The sequence below is a fragment of the Oncorhynchus masou genome, chromosome 24, assembly GCF_036934945.1.
Source record: "Oncorhynchus masou masou isolate Uvic2021 chromosome 24, UVic_Omas_1.1, whole genome shotgun sequence".
Taxonomy (NCBI): Eukaryota; Metazoa; Chordata; class Actinopteri; order Salmoniformes; family Salmonidae; genus Oncorhynchus; species Oncorhynchus masou.
Window position 1 is genome coordinate 14,640,383 of NC_088235.1, and position 25,367 is coordinate 14,665,749.

The following is a 25,367-nucleotide window of genomic DNA, read 5'->3' on the forward strand; positions in this document are numbered from 1 at the left end:
CATTGCATGATTACAACAGAACCACAAATTCTATAAAACTAGAACAGGGTTCTAAAAGAACAACACTGTAGAACAGAATGCGTGCCGAAAAGCGGCCATGACTATGACCCATATAGATTGTAAATGGTTAAATACACAGAAAACAAAAGAACCATGCTGTGTATGGCTGATGAAGACTTATTGGCTGAAACGTGTCAATGTGACTGCTGATTGAAAACAAATCAAAGTGAAAGTTTAATTGCGAGTGCTGACTGTCTTCTTCTTATACACATTTCCTGTTCATAATTAGCCCAGATCCCTTCAAGCCCATTCAAGTTGAATTGTGTGGTAATTATGAGGTAAATGTTGTTACTGGGCCACAAATTGTATTTTTCATCAGACATAACCGCATGACAACACACTGGGGTTGTGCAGTTTTGATCCAATTTAAAAAGCCAACAGGCACTAAGATCTCATAAACCCTGGACTAACCATGTTTCAAATGGAAACTAATGGAATTACCTTTTATGTGAAAGACGTTGGTGGGACAAACAGACAAAGAACCTGGAAGCTAGAATTTGAATAATCAGTTATATACTGCAATTTTTGTACCATCCCCTGTGTTGTACTCAGGGACAGACTGGCTAGGGCAGTTCAGTCAGATGCCAGAATGGCTGGTCAATTTTTAACCCAGTGGGCATGGCTTATTTGATTTTTTTGTGCAGAATAATCGTTATTTGGCTAATAATGTGGGCCTCATGGAAATAAGTGGATTAGTGTGGGGTCCTCATGGAAATAAGTGGGCCAGTGTGGGGTCCTCATGGAAATAAGTGGACCAGTGTGGGGTCCTCATGGAAATAAGTGGACCAGTGTGGGGGCATCATGGAAATAAGTGGACCAGTGTGGGGGCATCATGGAAATAAGTGGACCAGTGTGGGGTCCTCATGGAAATAAGTGGACCAGTGTGGGGTCCTCATGGAAATAAGTGGACCAGTGTGGGGTCCTCATGGAAATAAGTGGACCAGTGTGGGGTCCTCATGGAAATAAGTGAACCAGTGTGGGGGCATCATGGAAATAAGTGGACCAGTGTGGGGTCCTCATGGAAATAAGTGGACCAGTGTGGGGGCATCATGGAAATAAGTGGACCAGTGTGGGGGCATCATGGATATGTGGACCAGTGTGGGGTCCTCATGGAAATAAGTGGACCAGTGTGGGGTCCTCATGGAAATAAGTGGACCAGTGTGGGGTCCTCATGGAAATAAGTGGACCAGTGTGGGGTCCTCATGGAAATAAGTGGACCAGTGTGGGGTCCTCATGGAAATAAGTGGACCAGTGTGGGGGCATCATGGAAATAAGTGGACTAGTGTGGGGTCCTCATGGAAATAAGTGGATTAGTGTGGGGTCCTCATGGAAATAAGTGGACTAGTGTGGGGTCCTCATGGAAATAAGTGGACCAGTGTGGGGTCCTCATGGAAATAAGTGGACTAGTGTGGGGTCCTCATGGAAATAAGTGGATTAGTGTGGGGTCCTCATGGAAATAAGTGGACCAGTGTGGGGTCCTCATGGAAATAAGTGGACCAGTGTGGGGTCCTCATGGAAATAAGTGGACCAGTGTGGGGGCATCATGGAAATAAGTGGACCAGTGTGGGGTCCTCATGGAAATAAGTGGACCAGTGTGGGGTCCTCATGGAAATAAGTGGACCAGTGTGGGGGCATCATGGAAATAAGTGGACTAGTGTGGGGTCCTCATGGAAATAAGTGGATTAGTGTGGGGTCCTCATGGAAATAAGTGGACTAGTGTGGGGTCCTCATGGAAATAAGTGGACCAGTGTGGGGTCCTCATGGAAATAAGTGGACTAGTGTGGGGTCCTCATGGAAATAAGTGGATTAGTGTGGGGTCCTCATGGAAATAAGTGGACCAGTGTGGGGTCCTCATGGAAATAAGTGGACCAGTGTGGGGTCCTCATGGAAATAAGTGGACCAGTGTGGGGTCCTCATGGAAATAAGTGGACCAGTGTGGGGGCATCATGGAAATAAGTGGACCAGTGTGGGGTCCTCATGGAAATAAGTGGACCAGTGTGGGGTCCTCATGGAAATAAGTGGACTAGTGTGGGGTCCTCATGGAAATAAGTGGACCAGTGTGGGGTCCTCATGGAAATAAGTGGACCAGTGTGGGGTCCTCATGGAAATAAGTGGACCAGTGTGGGGTCCTCATGGAAATAAGTGGACTAGTGTGGGGTCCTCATGGAAATAAGTGGACCAGTGTGGGGGCATCATGGAAATAAGTGGATTAGTGTGGGGTCCTCATGGAAATAAGTGGACCAGTGTGGGGTCCTCATGGAAATAAGTGGACCAGTGTGGGGTCCTCATGGAAATAAGTGGACCAGTGTGGGGTCCTCATGGAAATAAGTGGACCAGTGTGGGGGCATCATGGAAATAAGTGGACCAGTGTGGGGTCCTCATGGAAATAAGTGGACCAGTGTGGGGTCCTCATGGAAATAAGTGGACTAGTGTGGGGTCCTCATGGAAATAAGTGGACCAGTGTGGGGTCCTCATGGAAATAAGTGGACCAGTGTGGGGTCCTCATGGAAATAAGTGGACCAGTGTGGGGTCCTCATGGAAATAAGTGGACTAGTGTGGGGTCCTCATGGAAATAAGTGGACCAGTGTGGGGGCATCATGGAAATAAGTGGACCAGTATTTTTATTTATTTATTTTTATTTCACCTTTATTTAACCAGGTAGGCTAGTTGAGAACAAGTTCTCATTTACAGCTGCGACCTGGCCAAGATAAAGCATAGCAGTGTTAACAGACAACAACACAGAGTTATACATGGAGTAAACATGTTGGCCGAGGTTGGAGTAGCCAGGAGGAAGGCATGGCCTGCCGTTGTGGGGGCCCCTAGGAAATAAATGGACCAGTGTGATCACGTCTGCTCCTGCTACCCCTCGGGCATTTGATGTCGCCAGAGTACTAACCACCGGTTGGAAATGGGCCAGTGTGATCACGTCTGCTCCTGCTACCCCTCGGGCATATGATGTCGCCAGAGTACTAACCACCGGTTGGAAATGGGCCAGTGTGATCACGTCTGCTCCTGCTACCCCTCGGGCATATGATGTCGCCAGAGTACTAACCACCGTTTGGAAATGGGCCAGTGTGTTGGAAATGACAGGAATGATCTCTGGTCCAGGACCCAGTCCGTCCCTGGTTGGACTGTTTGATGACACTTGTGCTGGGGCCCTAAGTGTGTACAGTATTCATACCTCTAGCATCATGCAAAGCATAACATCTATTGTTACAGGGTTCTATTCAACTGATAAAGCACTCCACAATGATGAGATCATTCCATTATTCCTTGAGCACCATTATGTTCACTGACCCAAAGAGCCTGCATGGCAACGACCATACAGTAGGAGTTAGTGTCAGATCTGGGACCAGGCTACATCTAAAAGGCTGAAATATGTGTTTAGAGGATGACTTATCGTGCCATTGGTATAGAACTGTAATATTCACACTATGTTTTCAGATAGAAAGGCTTTTAGGATGACTTATCTTGCCATTGGTATAGAACTGTAATATTCACACTAAATCCAGGTGTTAAATAAACGATAAAGAAGATGAAAGGAACAAGAGTGTTGAATGCCTGTGTTGTTCCCATAAGGAAACTGTAAATGGCTTATTTTCACTTCCTCACGCTTCATCTGATAGGCCTTCACTTCCATTAACTGTACAACCATTGATTGACTTCCTGATTAATCACGGGAAACAAACTAAATCCCTGCACCAGAACTAGACTACGAGCGACACTGCACACCAGGAACTCTCATGACCAAGGGCCATAGATAACCCTGTAAGTGAGAGGCCATGTATTTTCATCAACTTTATTTCCCTGTTTTACAGCTCTGAAGGCTGTGTGTGTGTGTGTGTGTGTGTGTGTGTGTGTGTGTGTGTGTGTGTGTGTGTGTGTGTGTGTGTGTGTGTGTGTGTGTGTGTGTGTGTGTGTGTGTGTGTGTGTGTGTGTGTGTGTGTGTGTGTGTACTTACGTAAACATTTCTGCATAGAGATTGGGAAAAGAAAGTGATTAAAGTTTCAAATAAGAGAGAATAGATTGACGTGAGTGAGAAAGATTGACTGAGATTGTAACTGTGTGAAAGAACTGAGGTGTGGCATGGGTTTTAAAGGTGATAGCAACACATGCTAATCTGCTAACTCCATATTCTATTAGCCCTTTATACCAGATACATCTACTTTGCAGGTTACACAATTATATTGCTCACAGTCCAGCAAACTTCAATAAGCTTTTCATTGCCTGTGTGTGGACTTCTTTACTTCCCTTCACTGGTTGAAGGGAAATTATGGAACCTCCCTCTAGTCCATGGCCTCAGTAATCAGTTGCTTTTAGATTTGTGTGAAGTAGGGCATGCTTCAGAAAAAAAGAGATATTATTGAGAAGCACCCATGGACATTTTCAGTAGTTTGTGGTGTTATTCACCTGCTTTTGAATTTCTCTCTCAAACTGCAAACTATCTTTGGATAGTAATATTGTCCTGCCATCTTGTGGTTGCAAGTAGAACTGCAAGTCAGGAAACTGCAGGAAATTAACGTGAGACCACAACACAACAATTCTGATATTTTTTTTCACTTAATTGCTCTTTTGAATAATCAGATCAGTTCCGAAAAAGATCTGATGTGAAAAGATCTAATGTGATTGGTCCAATCAGACCAATTAGTGGAAAAATTGCCAGCAGCATACCACCCTGTATCCCACTGCTGGTTGCCTCTGAAGCAGATGCTGCTGGCAAGATGCTGCAGACCAGATGCTGCTGGATGTGGTGTTGGAGGTCCAGTAAGAGCACCCTTTCCTCTGGTCAAAAAAATAAATAAAATATCTCAATAACCCAGGGCAGTGATTGGGGACATTTCCCTGTGTAGGGTGCCGTCTTTCAGATGAGACATAAACGGGTGTCCTGACTCTCTGTCACTAAAGATCCCATGGCACTTATCTTAAGAGTAGGGGTGTTAACCCTGGTGTCCTGGCTAAATTCCCAATCTGGCCTTCATACCATCATAGCCACCTAATCATCCCCAGTTTACAATTGGCTCATTCATCCCTGTAACTATTCCCCAGGATGTTGCTGTAAATGAGAATGTCAATTTACCTGGTGAAATAAGGGTTAAAAAATGTTCTGTCTGTCTAAATACAGCCTATTGTAGTAGAATTAGTGCCTCCCACAATGCAGACGATGGCTGCCGGTGAGGAGCAACTGCAGAAAATATAAGTCGACTTCAGTCGAAACTTCATGAACTTGATCACATGGTTGTTGTAAAGTTCATGCAGTTGACATGTAGGCGCAAGTTGGACATTTTGTATTCCCATAATGCAACACACTTTGAAAGGCGGTGACCAATGATGATTATCTGCTTGAATGCATGGGCCCATTGTATTGATGACAGACATTACCATAGAATATACACAGTCAAACATACAGTAGCCAAGTGCGCAGACACACACACATACAGTTTGTTCAGGCAGTACGCATATTTCCCTGTTGTTTTATAAATCTGTCACGCCATTAAATCTTGGTAAGGAGGCCTACATACAAATAATTATTGGGAACTGATTGTAAGTTAATTAAAAGTATTTCATTGTTCAACCAGAGATTCTTTAAGGTTTAGCACATCTGTTTCTGTGGCAAACTAATATCTCAGACTCATAGTATACTTCCTGGTTCAATCAGCTGTTTCCCCCGTTTGGTCAAAGGGTGCCCTTGGTGCACACTGTTATTGATTGATCTGATCTCATTGTAGAAGTCCACTTTGCTTACGTTTATTATTGTGTGTGTATTGATTTATATAAATGTTCAAATAAGTTTATGATAACGTGTTTGTCATTGAGACACTTACCTGTGGTTGAAGGAAATGTAGCCTACCCCTGCTATTGAACTAGATGGTAGGTTTGAAGCAAATGTACACGCACACACACACACACGCACACCGTGTAAGGGTACTCTAGTTATTCTATGTAACTATGCAATTTTCTGTCAAACAGACAAAATGTCCACATGAATGAGCTCCATATATAAACTATACAGTCCTTTCTGTGCTCAACAAAAATGACTAGCCACCCCCAACAGACCACATCCTTTTGAAGGGGACATTTGTTGTTCACTGTATGAAGAAGAAATGTTAAAGACATGTTGCTCCATATATAAACTCCCAGTAATGTATTGAGTATTTACCAACGCTTCACTTTGTCTTCTTCCCTGTTCCTTCTTATGGTTCTATTTGATCAAATACAACCATAATTACTCTAGTGCTTTCGGCGATGGAGAGGCCAACAATCTCTAGAATGCAATGACATAGATGTAAAATAGTTGCAATAAATTAAAGACAATTCCATATAAAGACTGAATCTTATGAGCAGTTAGAGAACACAGAGCAGGGAACATTCCTATGAGTCACTTTTTGTAAGCTACAATTGTATCTAGGGCAAGTAAGTATTTTAAACAATGTTCTGACAATATTCTGACAGTTGAAACGATTGTCTTTTGTGTGATATAAAATTGACTTTATAACCAGATAGAAAATGAGGTAGTCTGGCCCTGGTAACACTTTAGTCGAGAAAGCCAACAAATAATGCGTTGATGCTCGTTATAAGCATGCATGATCCTTTATAATTACATTGTAAGGGGACAGAATTCGATACATTCTTATGGCAAGTTTTATAATGCATTATAACCACATCATACTTGTCACACCATTTGGCTATATTACTAGGCTGCTGAACGGATGAACTGTACGAGTTGCCGTAGCCATATATACAGTCATTGGCCGTAGCTCTCCTCAATGACTGCTGGAAAGATGGCGACAGCGCACAACCCCGGGTGCTGCAACTCTGCAGGGGGATAAAAAAAACTTCGCAGAAAGACGGCTTTTCGACCAGCTCTTGCAAAAAGAAAACGTGCAAACAGCGTTTAAACTGTTATTGTCATGGATGGTCCCATGCACCACTAGAACCGAGGATTTCTCGACCCACTATGGAGCCTCCGGATAATAGCGAACCTAGCAGGTAGGCGAATAATCAGTGCGATTTCGTGAAAATAAAGAAACTACACAGCCGGGGTTTTAGCTAGCTGCCACATTGTGAGCTGAACGTGACAACCCAAGCGGGTCAATTGGCGCGCTTGCGCATCTATAGGAAACCACCTACTGTCACAAAGTGAGCCGCGTACACTTGCAACATTTTTGCAGCTTTGAAGTTGCAAAGTTTTTAGGGGATAAATCTATTCTCTGAAGTATCACTTTGCACAGTGTTTATATTTGTTGTGGAATTCCTGGAGGATGGAGGAAATGCTTGCCTTTTGAAAGTGGTAACTATTTTCACTTCACATTGGATTTGCAACATCAAAAGGCAGCTAGCTAGTTTGCTAGGCTAGTCAACTAGCTATGTGGCTAACTTTGCTTTAGCGCTTCGTTGTTTATTGTTCACAGTTTTGTCGAAGTGGCAAATGACTTCATCCTTGCAAAGTTTGGTATCGGTTTTCATCAGGATTGTGGTAGCACTTTCTAGATGTATGCACAACATCTCAATAGAACTGTATTTGAAACACGAGTTGAAATGTTGCACTAATTTTCTTGATTTGTTAACCAACGTTAGCTAGCTAACTTTAGCCTGTTAGCGAGGCATTTACCTAGGCTGTACGTCACAACTAGTTGGCTAACTTAGCTGGTGACCGGTTCAGGTAAGTATTCAGTGGCTGGGCTGATATGCTATCTTTCTATGACTTCTTGGACAGAGGAAGTTGATGGGGAAACAACTCATGTTTTGAAATGTCTGATTTAGCTTTCCTAGAAATGGAAACTGTTCTCAGAAAGAAAAGCACGTAGCTTTGCGTTGTGGCTCAGTTGGTAGAGCATGGGGCTTGCAACGCCAGGGTTGTGGGTTCGATTCCCAGCGGCGACCAGTACGAAGAAGTACGGCTAATGGCTTCTGTTAAATGTTTGTTGCAAGTTACAACACCTTTTTGTGAAACAGATTACTAGCTAAAATAGCCCACTCATTGCTTAGATTGATTGCAAATGTGTATTATATGCTAAATTATATACTTGGTGGTTTGAGCCCTGGATGTTGATTGGCTGACAGCCGTGGTATATCAGACCATATTCCACGGGTATGACAAAACATTCATTTTTACTGCTGCAATTACGTTGGTAACCTGCTTTATAATAGCAATAAGGGGGGGGGGCAATAATACCACGACTATGTCCAGGCACTCTGCGTTGTGTCGTGCGAGCCCCCCCCCCCCCCGCGCCTTATTATTTGTTTTCCCAGCCAGGTATTTCGTGCACGCGGTTGTCTATGATCATTCATCATGTACACAGTGCAAGCATCAGGGGATAATATTGGTTCCCAGCTTGAGCGAATGGGACTAGTATTGCACTATATCCAATGATGCCTGCTCTTTGTTCGGGTAGAGAATGTTCACGTGTTTTCTACTAGAGCATCTTTGAAGCTTTTCACATGCCATTTGTTATTAGTCAGGGACTGTATGTACACTCTGTGTATGCTCTGGAATCCGTTGGGAAATGCCCTCTGAGTTAAATTATAATGGTTCTAGAATCTGCTAAATCATATATTTCTAGATTCTATAAAGCAATTTTATAATGAAGGCTCACGGAACAGTTTTTTTTCATTTGATTTTATTGTCAATGATTGTGTATTAGTTTAGATTGCGGCAGCATCACACTACTAGTGATATGTCATTCACTGCAGATTGTTTCTAGCTGTTTTTCATGCCAGTGGAATGCATGCTGTTGAATGTTTTTCCTTCTATGTACGTCCTTTCTGACCCCACACGACGTCATAGCGCTTGTTTGCTCCCGGTGACAGATTCTCTGGAATCCAATGTTATGTCTCGCTCCCCTCCTCCCTCCCTCGACGCATTTTAAATGACATTTTTATTGAACCTTTATTTAACTAGACAAGTCAGTTAAGAACAAATAATTATCTACAATGGCGGCCTACAAGCATGCAACAGTGCTTGGCCTACACTGCATGGCGTACTGAATTGAATCGTGTTCAATGCTTTCAATTGTGGTTCTTGATTATGGTCTGTGTCATCACTTTGCTCATTCCGGGTGGCTGGGTTTTCAATCCAAGTCTTCTTTGCAAGCACACAGACTTGTCTTGATGTGGAGTCACTGAACTGCTGCTGTGTCGGACGAGCCTCGTCCCACATTTGTTTGCACTCTTTCCAACTCCATTTCTCTCGTTGTCAAGCTGAAAATGGCATGACCATTAGTTTAAGTAGCTGGCGGGATGGCACAGACTGTTGAAATCATTGCATATAGTGTGCGTCCCAAATGGCTCTTTATGTAGTGCAATACTTTTGACCTGGTGAAGTTAAAAAAATGTGCACTATGTAGGGGTTAGGGTGTTATTTGTGACTTAACCATAGTTATGCAGCATATGAGTGGTGACTGGGGAGCTTGAAGTTCCTCTCTCCCAGGAATCAGTTTGTGCACTGCTCATTTTATTTGTGTCCTAACTCGTAGGCTGTGTCCCACACAGCACCCTATTTCCCCTTAGTACACTACCTCTGACCAGAACCCAATGGCACCCTGTTCTCGAAGTAGTGCACTACTTCTGACCAGGGCCCATAGGGCGGGAACTGGGATTGCAGTGGGCTTGAATATTTGAGCGACGATGTCATGCTGTCAATCTTAGTTACATGTTCCAACAAATCTGTGTCCCTAATGAGGAAATGGCACCCTATTTCCTATGGGCCCTGGCCAAAAGTAGTGCACTATATAGGATGCCAAGTTGGCCACATGCCCCTATGCTGAACAGAGACAAACAAGGCACATGGTTGTGTCACTGTCTGTCAGCTGGAGTTAAGGTCACCCCTGTCCCTAGCTATTAAAAATATTGCCTAGTCAGACCATTATTCTGTTCCAGCTGGCTGATGGATGGTATTAGATGGCTACTGTTTGGCGTATCAAATAATTTTAGACCAACCTTGTCCATACTTCCCCAACAATGTGTACACTGCCATCTTGTCCATTTAAAAAAAAAAGTATTTTCTCATTGTTCGAGACAGCTGAGTGTCATCATGACATGCAGCACATTGGGGTGGACTGGACACCCACATGTCTCAATGAGAGAAGATGGCGGTGAAATAGACAATATGGCGGCGTACACATTGCTGGATTATTTCATGAGCATAAAATTGGTTTAATTTAATAACGGAGCATTTTTCAAAATTCAAACGAACCTCCTGTAACTACTAGACTTTGCCATTTGGGTCGGCAGGTAGACTAGTGGTTAAGAGCGTTGGGGCCAGTAACCGAAAGGTTGCGGTATCAAATCCTCGAGCTGACAAGATAAAAATCTGTTGTTCTGCCCCTGAACAAGGCAGTTAACCCACTCTCCTGATAGGCTGTCATTGTAAATAAGAATTTGTTCTTAACTGACTTGCCTAGTTAAATAAATAAAGGTTGCATTTTTTTTTAAGTAAACATTTTTGAAGAAATTGGTTGTCTTCCAAGTCAGGAATTGAGGAAGTATCACCAAGTTAAGGTATGTCAAATTCTCTGTGCTACGCCAAACATTACTTAGCCTGTAACGGCTAATGGAACATCCCATTATCCCAACATCCCTGTCCCGGACTGTGCAAGACCACATCATTTGCAAGCCTGGTTAAAAATGCATTCACAATTCACTCACTAACCATTGCTGCTGCCAACCATTGCAGGGAAGGACAGGATGGAAATCTTTTGTCAATGCTGTTTGGGATTCTCCCACAAGCATTCCGTGGATTTCAGGATAGTGCTGTGTAGAGAAGATGATAATCATCTCATGGCCCAGAGCAGGAAGAGCCCTTGGCTGGAACTCGTTAATGCAACACTGTGGATGGAACACTCAGCCCCCCCAAGCATTCCCAGCCTACAGCCCACCACTGCCCTTCAGGCTCCATCACTGCTTCAGGGATACAAGGCTACAAAGCTCTCATCATAGCACTCTTAAAGACATCTGACACTTCATGTTTTTGTTTTTCTCTCTCTCTGTCTCTAATAAACAGTTGCTGCACTTGTCTTTGCACGCTTGGAAAAGACTGGTGCGCATCATGCCACACCATGTGATTCAGGAAGGAAGTGTCCTAAGGTTATTCAGGCCATAATCATTACATGATTGTCTGTTTACATTACGCCTTAGCAGTGTTTCCTCTGGAAAGGTTGTAGAATTTTTGTTGAAGGACTGAGAAGCTCAGTTCTGGTGTATTTTTAAAAGGACATTCTACTCCAAAATGACTGAAAATACATTTATGCTGACGCCATTTAAAATATTATTTCCACCTCCATAAATGAGCCCAATAACATATTGGTCAAATTATTTAACATATTAGACCATGCATATATCCTATATATGGTCCATATTATCAGGTATGCTATTAGCATTAAGCATTATCACCTGTAAGCCCAACTGATGCAGTATAGTGGCTATAAAAAATATATAGGCAACCCCATGCTTCAGCCTATCTGCATTCATCCTATTGGGCTAATCATTAGCTATCTCAAATGTGATCCTTTAACTAGTTAGCATCCTATTAATGAATTTGATGTCCCAAAAAATGTGCATAAACACAGTTATAGTAACTTTGAGTAACACATTCCCTGCCTGTAGTTCTAACTGAAGCAACTTCATGTCACAATTTTCCTCCCAACAATTTTCCTGTTTGACACTATTGCTAAAAAAATAAATAATAATCTGTCTCATCACAACGTAAGTTACTTCTTCCCTAAAGATGTTGAGGTAGGGTGGCGTTTTACTCCAAGTAACCCTAGAATTGTGTTACATTTAGCCCCACTCTCCCCTATGCACTAGGAAAATTGTGATTGCAAGAATTGTTGTGCATTGAATGCATGTTCCCTTCTCTATGGCACTCCTATGGCACACGTAACTGGAATGCGCCTTGTGAGGAATATTTCTCTCACATAGAACACACAACACGCCGACTAGATAAACTATTCTACTGTGGGATTGTCTGGTTGTTCTAGTCATTACTCTTTTCGTTTGCAGAGAAAGTAAATGTGGACTCTTCTAGCATCTCCAAATCGGTGTTGTTGCAATGACTTTTGTCATGGCACAGTGCCAGATCTAAATGACGGCAGTGGAAACACTGCACCCTAGCTAGTACTGGCTGGCTTGAGCAGGGAGGGCAAGCTTCTCACCACTTGTTCCTGTCCTTGTTGCCTTTCACTGTTCTGTATTATGCCATGTGTTGTGTGGACCCCAGGAAGAGTAGCTGCTGCTTTTGCAACAGCTAATGGGGATCCTAATAAAATCCTAAATCATATCGTCAGCCAAGGCTGTGGTTGCAGGATCTTGATAGCTGTAAGTTTGACTGCCTTTTCTGTGTTCTATGTGGCAATCAGATGATTCTCTGGGTTAGACATGATTCTCTGGGTTAGACATGATTCTCTGGGTTAGACATGATTCTCTGGGTTAGACATGATTGTCGGGGTTAGACATGATTGTAGGGGTTAGACATGATTGTCGGGGTTAGACCCTCTGTACTCCCATGGATCTGAAACATTGGCAGGGCATTCCAATCCAGCCATTACAGTTCTAGATTTCAGTTTTTAATGCCACCAGCTGGTCTCTTGGGATGCAATGTCATGTTTCGTTGTTGTATGTACTGTGCCGCAAGCAGCACAAAAATGATGACTTTCCTTTTTTTGCTAAATTGTTTTGATCAGGATTCAAGCGTATTCTTCATGCAATCAAAGCTGTGTGTGGGCATGGCTGTGTGGGCATGGCTGTGTGGGCATGGCTGTGTGGGCATGGCTGTGCACGTGTGTGGTGCTGTCTGATGTAGGGCTGGGCGATATGGACAAAATATAATACATTTGAAAAATACCATATTTGACAGTTTTATGTTTTTGATTAATAAAAGTTCTACATTTGCTTTATTACTAGTGCGTGACCATAGGGTGGCAACACGTATATTCTAAATAATTTCAATGGGTCTTTCTCCATTCTGATTGGTTTATACTGTTCAATTCAACTTCAACCTAAAATAATTTCCAGCAATTTCTGCATTTCCTGCACTCATTTGATATCATTTCCCCACTACTAGGCCTTATTTTTAACCAAATGTTGCAATTGAGATTTAGATCAAAACACTTGGGTGAACTTTTGGAATCATGTAAATAGAATGTTTATTATAAATATATAGTTAGAATATAAATAACAGTGGGCTCTTTGAATACAGTGTTGGACATGACAACAAAATAATGAAAATGCCATGGATGAGTTATTGTGACCGGGTAGGAACCAAAGTGATGTTCAGTGTTTCCTAGGGGACCCTATAATCTTTGGCTACATTAAATCTTTATTCATGTAGCCAACATATTCATGCTTCGCCTATTCCTCTTTGATTTAGAAGATACTGTTGCACAAACGACATGCTGATTTAGGCCTCCATCAGTACTGGTATCAGGCAGTATTAGCTAGCTACGTTTGCTCTGACTCAGCTAGCCAGCGAACTAGGCATTAGTGGCTAACACAATTTAGCTTAACTTGCTAAGAAAATACAAACTAGCGGTTTGCAGATGTAAGAAACACAAACTGATATTGTAATTATAGAATGCTTATATTAAGATCAAAGTGGAAACAACATCGTTGTCATCAACATTGTTGCATGTGCTGCATTGACCATGCAGACTGAACGCAAGCTTCTCGTGGTCAAGCAACAACAAATGCGATGCTTGAGTGGGGGAGAGGGTGGGAGAGAGTGATGATTCAAGTAGTGGAGTCAACTATACAAATGGGCGTTACACACAGTGTATCACATTTTAACAAACCAAACATTCAAATAAAGTTATAGAAGGTAAAGTAAAAACCCAAACTAGTCCCTGCATCAATACTGGTGTATATAGTAAAATACGGTATACCGCCCAGCCCCAGTCCAGTGTTGCTATCTGGGTGGCGTCAGTCACACATTCACACTGTTTTCTGAGCAGGGTGGGGTCTGGTTTGGCCTGTTTTCTTCTGGTTTAGTGGCAGATATTCTGCTGTCATCCTACTGGTGTTACAGAGAATGTTGTTGAGCTAGAGACACCGATGCATTCAACACAAGAATGGTAATTGCGTAACACTTGCATACAATTAAAAAAGGAACTCCGTTGCACCTTTCAGTCTTTCCAAAGCTGGAGCCTATGTTCTGACATGGTAATGGATCAGTCTTTCCAAAGCTGGAGCCTATGTTCTGACATGGTAATGGATCAGTCTTTCCAAAGCTGGAGCCTATGTTCTGACATGGTAATGGATCAGTCTTTCCAAAGCTGGAGCCTATGTTCTGGCACAGTAATGGATCAGTCTTTCCAAAGCTGGAGTCTATGTTCTGACATGGTAATGGATCAGTCTTTCCAAAGCTGGAGCCTATGTTCTGACACAGTAATGGATCAGTCTTTCCAAAGCTGGAGCCTATGTTCTGACATGGTAATGGATCAGTCTTTCCAAAGCTGGAGCCTATGTTCTGACATGGTAATGGATCAGTCTTTCCAAAGCTGGAGTCTATGTTCTGACACAGTAATGGATCAGTCTTTCCAAAGCTGGAGCCTATGTTCTGGCACAGTAATGGATCAGTCTTTCCAAAGCTGGAGTCTATGTTCTGACATGGTAATGGATCTTATCTGAAACCACTGAGTTTTTGCGACCTAAAATCTTTCCAGATTGGAGTGTGGCATTATCACTTTCAGGTGTGGTTGTGTGAACCATAGTGAGCCAATGCATCTGATGGAGCTATTCTGTCATTATTCCTCACTACAGTGAAAAGTGGACAACAGGCACATGCTTTCTTGTAAAAGTGACTCAAGTTGTCCTCACTAAAAATAAAAAATCCTCCTTGTCAATTGTACAAGGTGATTTGAGAGACTAGTCAAGGACCATATCACCTCCACCCTACCTGACACCCTAGACCCACTCCAATTAGCTTACCGCTCAAATAGGTCCACAGACGATGCAATCTCAACCACACTGCACACTGCCCTAACCCATCTGGACAAGAGGAATACCTATGTGAGAATGCTGTTCATCGACTACAGCTCGGCATTCAACACCATAGTACCCTCCAAGCTCGTCATCAAGCTCGAGACCCTGGGTCTCGACCCCGCCCTGTGCAACTGGGTACTGGACTTCCTGACGGGCCGCCCCCAGGTGGTGAGGGTAGGTAACAACATCTCCTCCCCGCTGATCCTCAACACTGGGGCCCCACAAGGGTGCGTTCTGAGCCCTCTCCTGTACTCCCTGTTCACCCACGACTGCGTGGTCACGCACGCCTCCAACTCAATCATCAAGTTTGCGGACGACACAACAGTGGTAGGCTTGATTACCAACAACGACGAGACGGCCTACAGGGAGGAGGTGAGTGCCCTCGGAGTGTGGTGTCAGGAAAATAACCTCACACTCAACGTCAACAAAACTAAGGAGATGATTGGGGACTTCAGGAAACAGCAGAGGGAACACCCCCCTATCCACATCGATGGAACAGTAGTGGAGAGAGTAGCAAGTTTTAAGTTCCTCGGCATACACATCACAGACAAACTGAATTGGTCCACTCACACAGACAGCATCGTGAAGAAGGCGCAGCAGCGCCTCTTCAACCTCAGGAGGCTGAAGAAATTCGGCTTGTCACCAAAAGCACTCACAAACTTCTACAGATGCACAATCGAGAGCATCCTGGCGTGCTGTATCACCGCCTGGTACGGCAACTGCTGCGCCCTCAACCGTAAGGCTCTCCAGAGGGTAGTGAGGTCTGCACAACGCATCATCTGGGGCAAACTACCTGCCCTCCAGGACACCTACACCACCCGATGTTACAGGAAGGCCATAAAGATCATCAAGGACATCAACCACCCGAGCCACTGCCTGTTCACCCCGCTATCATCCAGAAGGCGAGGTCAGTACAGGGGCATCAAAGCTGGGACCGAGAGACTGAAAAACAGCTTCTATCTCAAGGCCATCAGACTGTTAAACAGCCACCACTAACATTGAGTGGCTGCTGCCAACACACTGACACTGACTCAACTCCAGCCACTTTAATAATGGGAAATGATGTAAATATATCACTAGCCACTTTAAACAATGCTACCTTATATAATGTTACTTACCCTACATTATTAATCTCATATGCATACGTATATACTGTACTCTATATCATCGACTGCATCCTTATGTAATACATGTATCACTAGCCACTTTAACTATGCCACTTTGTTTACATACTCATCTCATATGTATATACTGTACTTGATACCATCTACTGTATCTTGCCTATGCTGCTCTGTACCATCACTCATTCATATATCCTTATGTACATATTGTTTATCCCCTTACACTGTGTATAAGACAGTAGTTTAGGAATTGTTAGTTAGATTACTTGTTGGTTATTACTGCATTGTCGGAACTAGAAGCACAAGCATTTCGCTACACTCGCATTAACATCTGCTAACCATGTGTATGTGACAAATAAAATTTGATTTGATACAATAATGGCACATTTTTGCTGAGAGCTTGATACTCCTGCAAAAAACTATCCAGCCAATCCCTCCCGGCCCCCTCCTAGCTGAACAATCATTCAATCCTATTTGGTTGTTGAGGGCAATAGGCATTGTGAGCAAGGGAGCGTTCCAAATGGCACTCCATTCCCTATGTAAGGCACTACTTTTGACCAGGGCCCATAAGTTATGCACTATAAAGGGAATGGTGTGCCATTTGGGACGTGTCCCAAGTGTGCTGCTCTGCCTCCCCAGCCAGCTGTGTCTAGGCTATTTAGCTGTATGGGCCTTCCAGGCCACGTGTCACCCCACACAATGGAGTCCTCCTGCCTGTTACAATAGTCCTGGTGCTATGGGGGGGAGGAGGTGTCAAAGGTCACTAAATCACCTCTTGCAATCTGGCTCCTGCAGCAGTGCCTTTATGCTTAGTCAAGACACCCCCCACCACAGACACTTTGGCTCCTCCTAACAGTTTGTCATGCACGCTGTGTCCCTGCCTAGAGGCTGTAACATTCCACCAGCCTTTATTACATCCCGACAGTACCAAAAGGCTATCAGATGAGCCATTCAGACTGAGGCACCCAGACACTTGACACCATCTGCACTGTAACGCAACTGCTGTCAGATGTGCACTTCTGAGGGCACGCATACAGAATGCAAGCACGTGCATACTCGCACACGCACGTACACAAACAGTGCAGCAGTAATTCACTGGTGTCAGATGGGTGCTACTCTGAGGCCATTAGGCAACAAAGGGGCACAGTGAATTTTTCTTCTAGAAGTAGCTTGGAGCAGAAAGAGCATGCGACAGGGACACGAGTGTAGGGATGTCCCCGACTAAATAAAATCTTGGTCGACCAAGATGTTCTTTTGACCAATAGCATTTTTTTTTTTAAACAGACACACCCTATGTGTTTTACTCAAATCAACTTTATACATATTTGCTAATGGCCTTGCCTACACCTAGCAACTTTAAAAAAATGACTTGAGCAAAAAATATTCTATTTTATTTGGAACGGCAGGCCAGACACAATTTAAATGGGCCTACAGTGTCTTGCAAAAGTATTCACCCCCCCTTGGCATTTTTCCTATTTTGTTGCCAAACAACCTGGAATTAAAATGGGTTTGTATCTTTTGATTTACACAACATGCCTACTAGAGGTTGACCGAGTTTAAGTTTTCATAACGGTCTGCATTTTTGGATGCCGATTATGGCCGTTTACATTGCAATCCACGAGGAGACTGCGTGACAGGCTGTTACATGTTACGCGAGTGCAGCATCAAAATAACCTTGTGTCTGCAAGGTGCCAAGGTAAGTTGCTAGCTAGCATGAAACGTTTCTTATAAAAAACAACCAATCTTAACGTAATCACTAGTTAACTACACATGGTTGATATTACTATTTAACTAGCTTGTCCTGCGTTGCATATAATCAAGGCGGTGCCTGTTAATTTATCATCGAATCACAGCCTACTTCAACTGTGCCAAATGGGTGACGATTTAACCAAGTGCGCATTTGTGAATAAAGCACAATCGTTGCACCAGTGTACCTAACGGGGGCGGCAGGGTAGCCTAGTGGTTAGAGCGTTGGACTAGTAACCGGAAGGTTGCAAGTTCAAATCCCCGAGCTGACAAGGTACAAATCTGACGTTCTGCCCCTGAACAGGCAGTTAACCCACTGTTCCTAGGCCGTCATTCAAAATAAGAATTTGTTCTTAACTGACTTGCCTAGTAAAATAAAGGTAAAAAAATAAATAAACATCAATAACTTTCTTAAAATCAATACACAAGTATATATATTTTTAAACCTGCATATTTAGTTAAATTAAATGTTAGCAGGCAATATTAACTAGGGAAATTGTGTGACTTCTCTTGTGTTCAGTGCAAGCAGAGTCAGGGTATGTGCAAGCAGAGTCAGGGTATGTGCAAGCAGAGTCAGGGTATGTGCAAGCAGAGTCAGGGTATGTGCAAGCAGAGTCAGGGTATGTGCAAGCAGAGTCAGGGTATGTGCAAGCAGAGTCAGGGTATGTGCAAGCAGAGTCAGGGTATGCAAGCAGAGTCAGGGTATGTGCAAGCAGAGTCAGGGTATGTGCAAGCAGAGTCAGGGTATGTGCAAGCAGAGTCAGGGTATGTGCAAGCAGAGTCAGGGTATGTGCAAGCAGAGTCAGGGTAGAATGTAATTAATTTGCTTGAATTTTACATAATTATGACATAACATTGAAGGTTGTGCAATGTAACAACAATATTTAGACTTAGGGTTGCCACCTGTTCGATAAAGTACGGAATGGTTTTGTTTTCGAAATTACAGTTTCCGGATTTGACCATATTAATGACCGAAGGCTCGTATTTCTGTGTTTATTATAATTAAGTCTGATTTGATAAAGCAGTCTGACTGAGCGGTTGTAGGCAGCAGCAGGCTCGTAAGCATTCATTCAAACAGTACTTTACGGAGTTTGCCAGCAGCTCTTCGCAATGTTTAAGGCACAGCGCTGTTTATGACTTCAAGCCTATCAACTCCCGAGATTAGGCTGGCAATACTAAAGTGCCTATATGAACAGCCAATGGTCAAAGGTATATGAAATAGACATGGTATAGAGAGAAATAGTTGACGTGTCATAATTCCTATAATAACTGGCGGCTGAACTTGAAGGGGTTCCTTTATTTTACCGTTTGTCTTCCATAGAGAATGTCATAAGGTCTATGTTTCGTGCAGGCTTAACCTCTCTGGGACATGTGGGACGGTAGCGTCCCACCCCGCCAACAGCCAGTGAAAGTGCAGGGCGCCAAATTTAAAAACAACAAAAATCTCATAATTAAAATTCCTCAAGCATACAAGTATTTTACACCATTTTAAAGATAAAAATCTTGTTAATCCAGCCAGTGTCTGATTTCAAAAATGCTTTACAGCGAAAGCACCACAAACGATTGTTAGGTCACCACCAACTCACAGAAGAACACAGCCATTTTTCCAGCCAAAGAGATGAGTCACAAAAAAACACAAATAGAGGTAAAATTATTCTCTAACCTTTTATTTTTTTATTTCACCTTTATTTAACCTCTTGAAACTCTAGGGGCGCTATATCATTTTTGGACAAAAAGACGTTCCCGTTTTAAGCGCAATATTTTGTCACAAAAAGATGCTCGACTATGCATATAATTGGTAGCTTTGGAAAGAAAACACTCTGACGTTTCCAGAACTGCAAAGATATTTTCTGTGCGTGCCCTAGAACGTGAGCTACAGGCAAAACCAAGATGAAACGGCATCCAGGAAATGAGCAGGATTTTTGAGGCTCCGTTTTCCATTGTCTCCTTATATGGCTGTGAATGCGAGAGGAATGAGTCTGCCCTTTGTCGTTTCCCCAAGGTGTCTGCAGCATATATATCCCATTTAGCAGCATTGTGACGTATTTGTAGGCATATCATTGGAAGATTGACCATAAGAGACCACATTTACCAGGTGTCCGCCCAGTGTCCTGCGCCGAAATTGGTGCGCAAACCTCAGCTGCAAGTATTTTTCCATGGAATTCAGAGAAGAAAGCAGGCTTCCACGAACGATATATCAATGAAGAGATATGTGAAAAAACACCTTGAGGATTGATTCCAAACAACGTTTGCCATGTTTCGGTCGATATTATGGAGTTAATTCGGAAAAAGTTTGACGTTGTTGGTGACTGAATTTTCGGTTCGTTTCGGTAGCCAAATGTGACGGAGCGATTTCTCCTACACAAAGATGCTTTCAGGAAAAACTGTGCATTTGCTATGTAACTGAGAGTCTCCTCATTGAAAACATCCGAAGCTCTTCAAAGGTAAATGATTTTATTTATTTGGTTATCTGGTTTTTGTGAAAATGTTGCGTGCTAAATGCTACTCAAAATGCTAAGCTAGCTTAGCATACTCTTACACAAATTAGTGAATAGCGATGGTTCAAAAGCATATTTTGAAAATCTGAGATGACAGTGTTGTTAAGAAAAGGCTAAGCTTTAGAGCAGGCGCATTATTTTCATTTTATTTGCGATTTTCAGAAATCGTTAATGTTACATTATGCTAATGAGCTTGAGGCTATAACTGTATACAGGTTTTTTTCATAGCCAAATGTGAACAAAACGGAGCGATTTGTCCTACACAAATAATATTTTTTTGAAAAACTGAACATTTGCTATCTAACTGAGTCTCCTCATTGAAAACATCTGAAGTTCTTCAAAGGTAAATGATTTTATTTGAATTATTTTCTTGTTTTTGTGAAAATGTTGCTGGCTGAATTCTAGGCTTATAGCTAAGTTAGCAATCAATACTCTTACACAAATTAGTGAATAGCGATGGTTGAAAAGCATATTTTGAAAATCTGAGATGACAGTGTTGTTAACAAAAGTCTAAGCTTGAGAGCAAATATATTTATTTCATTTCATTTGCGATTTTCATGAATAGTTAACGTTGCGTTATGCTAATGAGCTTGAGGCTATAAATAGAATCCCGGATCCGGGATTGCGCGACGCAACAGGTTAACCAGGTAGGCTAGTTGAGAACAAGATCTCATTTACAACTGCGACCTGGCCAAGATAAAGCATAGCAGTGTGAACAGACAACAACACAGAGTTACACACGGAGTAAACAATAAACAAGTCAATAACACAGTAGCAAAAAAAAGAGTCTATATACATTGTGTGCAAAAGGCATGAGGTAGGTGAATAATTACAATTTTGCAGATTAACACTGGAGTGATAAATGATCAGATGGTCATGTACAGGTAGAGATACTGGTGTGCAAAAGAGCAGAAAAGTAAATAAATATAAACAGTATGGGGATGAGGTAGGTAAATTGGGTGGGCTATTTACCGATAGACTATGTACAGCTGCAGCGATCGGTTAGCTGCTTTGATCTTCATCAGATGACACTCACAGGACTTCATGTTACACAATACATGTATGTTTTGTTCGCTAAAAGTGCATATTTATATCAAATCTAATTTTTACATTGGCGCGTTACGTTCAGTAGTTCTAAAAGATACGGTGATTGTGCAGAGACCCACATCTATTTACAGAAATACTCATTATAAATGTTGATAAATTCAACTGTAATACATGGAATTAGAGATACCTCTCCTTTAGAACACCCATCCAAAAGCCCATAAGGAAGCAATGATGAAAAAAAGAAGCAAATTCTTCACAAGGAAAAGGTGATACAGACATCGCAGGCTACAATCTTACAACTTTTTAATAAAAAGGCAGAATGTCAGGACAAAGACCCAAGGGCCAAGAAGATGGATGAAGCAATTATTGAGATTGCCACTGACAACAACCAGGCAGAGCTTCCAGACTTCAGCTGCAGTGCACACAACATACAGCTTGTAATCAATGATGGACTATCCAGTCAGAGAGCTGTGCTAGACATTATTGTCATGTTGAAGAGCTGTGCATCTCACTTTGACCACTCTGTACTGGCCAACAGAGGCTGAGGGCCATTCAGGAAGAGCTTGGCCTTCCCAAACACAGCATCATCCATCAGCAGTTCAAACTCACTGGAACTCAACACATGTTGCGGAGGATGTTTGAACCGAGGCATGCACTGAATGTGTATGCAGGTGAATTACGGACATATCGGCAGTTTGTCTGCTGCACAGTGGGACATTCTCTAACCGAATTGAGACTCTGGTACCTATGGAGCAGGTGACAGTGGAGATGAGCCACTCCAACTCTACAGCAGCATGCATCATCCCCAGTGTGTCGGTGCTGATGCTGCAGCAGGAGGGTTCTTCTACTCAAGCCATCAAAAGGGAAGACCATGTTGGACAGTCTGACAAGGCGGTTCTCCAAGGCCAAATAGACAGGGTGCCTGGTGCTGGCAACTGCACTGGGCCAGTAACCAAACAGGTCGCTAGATCGAATCCCAGAGCTGACAAGGTAAAAATCTGTCGTTCTGCCCCTGAACAAGGCAGTTAACCCACTGTTCCTAGGCTGTCATTGTAAATAAGAATATGTTCTTAACCTGTTGAAACTCTAGGGGCGCAATTTCATTTTTGGATGAAAAACGTTCCCGTTTTAAACAAGATATTTTGTCACAAAAAGATGCTCGACTATGCATATAATTGATAGCTTTCGAAAGAAAACACTCTGACGTGTCCAGAACTGCAAAGATATTTTCTGTGCGTGCCCTAGAACGTGAGCTTCAGGCAAAACCAAGATGAGACGGCATCCAGGAAATGAGCAGGATTTTTGAGGCTCTGTTTTCCATTGTCTCCTTATATGGCTGTGAATGCGAGAGGAGTAAGTCTGCCCTTTCTGTCGTTTCCCCAAGGTGTCTGCAGCATTGTGACGTATTTGTAGGCATATCATTGGAAGATTGACCATAAGAGACCACATTTACCAGGTGTCCGCCCAGTGTCCTGCGCCGAAATTGGTGCGCAAAAGTCAGCTGCAAGTATTTTTCCACAGAATTCAGAGAAGAATACAGGCTTCCACGAACGATATATCAATGAAGAGATATGTGAAAAAACACCTTGAGGATTGATTCCAAACAACGTTTGCCATGTTTCGGTCGATATTATGGAGTTAATTCGGAAAAAGTTTGACGTTGTAGGTGACTGAATTTTCGGTTCGTTTCGGTAGCCAAATGTGATGTACAAAACGGAGCGATTTCTCCTACACACAGATGCTTTCAGGAAAAACTGTGCATTTGGTATGTAACTGAGAGTCTCCTCATTGAAAACATCCGAAGCTCTTCAAAGGTAAATTATTTTATTTATTTGGTTATCTGGTTTTTGTGAAAATGTTGCGTGCTAAATGCTACTCAAAATGCTAAGCTAGCTTAGCATACTCTTACACAAATTAGTCAATTGCTATGGTTCAAAAGCATATTTTGAAAATCTGACAGTGTTGTTAAGAAAAGGCTAAGCTTTAGAGCAGGCACATTATTTTCATTTTATTTGCGATTTTCAGAAATCGTTAACGTTGCGTTATACTAATGAGCCTGAGGCTTTAGTCACGATCCCGGATCCGGGATGGGGAGATTCAAGAGGTTAACTGACTTGCCTAAGTTAAATAAAAGTAAAATAAAAAAAAATGTCCGGTATCCATGTTACAAGAGCTATGCATTCACCTCCGGGACAGCACTATAGAAAGCAAAAGAGTGGCTGAAGGAGGAATCTGACCTACTAAGGAAACCAAATCTCAGAGCCACAGCAGAAGGGACGAGTGAAGAAGAGGAGATAGATCCAGGTGCAAAGAGTCCAGGTAGTACAGCCACACAGTCTGGGGGACAGCCTCTACGCTAGAATCCTTGGAAGCCAAGCGGGCAGGTCTGAAGTGCAGTTTTGAAATTGAGTCTGAGCGTTACCTCACAGAGAGCCTGTCATTGACAGAAAAAGAGGCTTGCCTTTGGAGTGGTGGAAGCAGAATGGGGACAGACTTCAATCACTTGTTCCACTGGCAAAGAAGTTTCTCTGTCCCCCACCTTCTTTGGTCCTAAGCGGGAGTGTTCAGTGAGGTGAGAGTCATTTATGATATGCGGAAGAGCAGACTGACAGGGGAACATGCAGACAAGCTGTGGTTTCTGCACTACAACCTAAAACTTCTTACCTGGGAATATTGAAGACCCATGTTAAAAGGAACCACCAGCTTTCATATGTTCTGAGCAAGGACCTTAAACGTTTTTTTTACATGGCACATATTGCACTTCTACTTTCTTCTCCAACATTCCCCCCCACAATATTTAATTGTTTCATGATTTGAGACTAAATTGATTTTTATTTATGTACCGTTTTTTTTTATTTTTATTATATAGCCAAATATTTCAACTCAGTTTTTCACAATTCCTGACATTTAATCCTAGTAAAAATTCCCTGTCTTAGGTCAGTCTTTATTTTAATAATGTGAAATGTCAGAATAATAGTAGTGATTTAATTTCCTTGATCACATTCCCAGTGGGTCAGAAGTTTACATACTCAATTAGTATTTGGTAGCATTGCCTTTAAATTGTTTATCTTGGGTCAAATGTTTCGGGTAGCCTTCCACAAGCTTCCCACAATAAGTTGGGTGAATTCTGACTCATTCCTTCTGACAGAGCTGGTGTAACTGAGTCAGGTTTGTAGGCCTCCTTACTCGCACATGCTTTTTCACTTCTGCCCACAGATTATCTATACGATTGAGGTCAGGGCTTTGTGATGGCCACTCCAATACCTTGACTTTCTCCTTAAGACATTTTGGCACAACTTTGGAAGTATGTTTGGGGTCATTGTCCATTTGGAAGAGCCAATTGCGACCAAGCTTTAACTTCCTGACTGATGTCTTGATGTTGCTTCAATATATCCACATTTTCCTTCCTCAGGATGCCATCTATTTTGTGAAGTGCAACAGTCCCTCCTGCAGCAAAGCATCCCCGCAACATGATGCTTACACCCCCGTGCTTCACGGTTGGGATGGTGTTCTTCGGCTTGCAAGCATTCCCCCTTTTCCTCCAAACATAACGATGCTCATTATGGCCAAATAATTATATTTTTGATTCGTCATACCAGAGGACATTTCTCCAAAAATACTGTCTTTGTCCCCATGTGCATTTGCAAACTGTAGTCTGGGTTTTTTATGGCAATTTTGGAGGAGTAGCTTCTTCCTTGCTGATGTGGCCTCTCAGGTTATGTCTATGTAGGACTTGTTTTACTGTGGATATAGATACTTTTGTACCTGTTTCTTCCAGCATCTTCACAAGGTCCTTTGCTTTTCTGGGATTGATTGGCACTTTTCGCACCAAAGTACGTTCATCTCTAGGAGACGGAACGCGTCTCCTTCCTGAGCGGTATGACGGCTGCGTGGTCCCATGGTGTTTATACTTGCATACTAT

At 42.7% G+C, this 25,367-nt stretch overlaps 1 protein-coding gene across 4 annotated transcripts in view; it reads left to right on the forward strand.

The window, feature by feature from the left end:
* The first annotated feature begins 6,820 nt into the window (after window positions 1–6,820).
* LOC135511858 (mitogen-activated protein kinase kinase kinase 4-like) overlaps window positions 6,821–25,367 on the forward strand; it is a 76,359-nt gene continuing 57,812 nt past the window's right edge. For 3 of the 4 annotated variants that reach the window (XM_064933348.1, XM_064933350.1, XM_064933349.1), the window contains exon 1: window positions 6,821–7,047. In XM_064933348.1, coding sequence (XP_064789420.1) covers window positions 7,016–7,047 — 32 coding nt within the window. In that variant the 5' untranslated portion in view covers window positions 6,821–7,015. Of the gene's footprint in view, window positions 7,048–7,187; window positions 7,349–25,367 lie in introns of those variants that run through there. The other variant, XM_064933351.1, reaches the window with a different exon arrangement.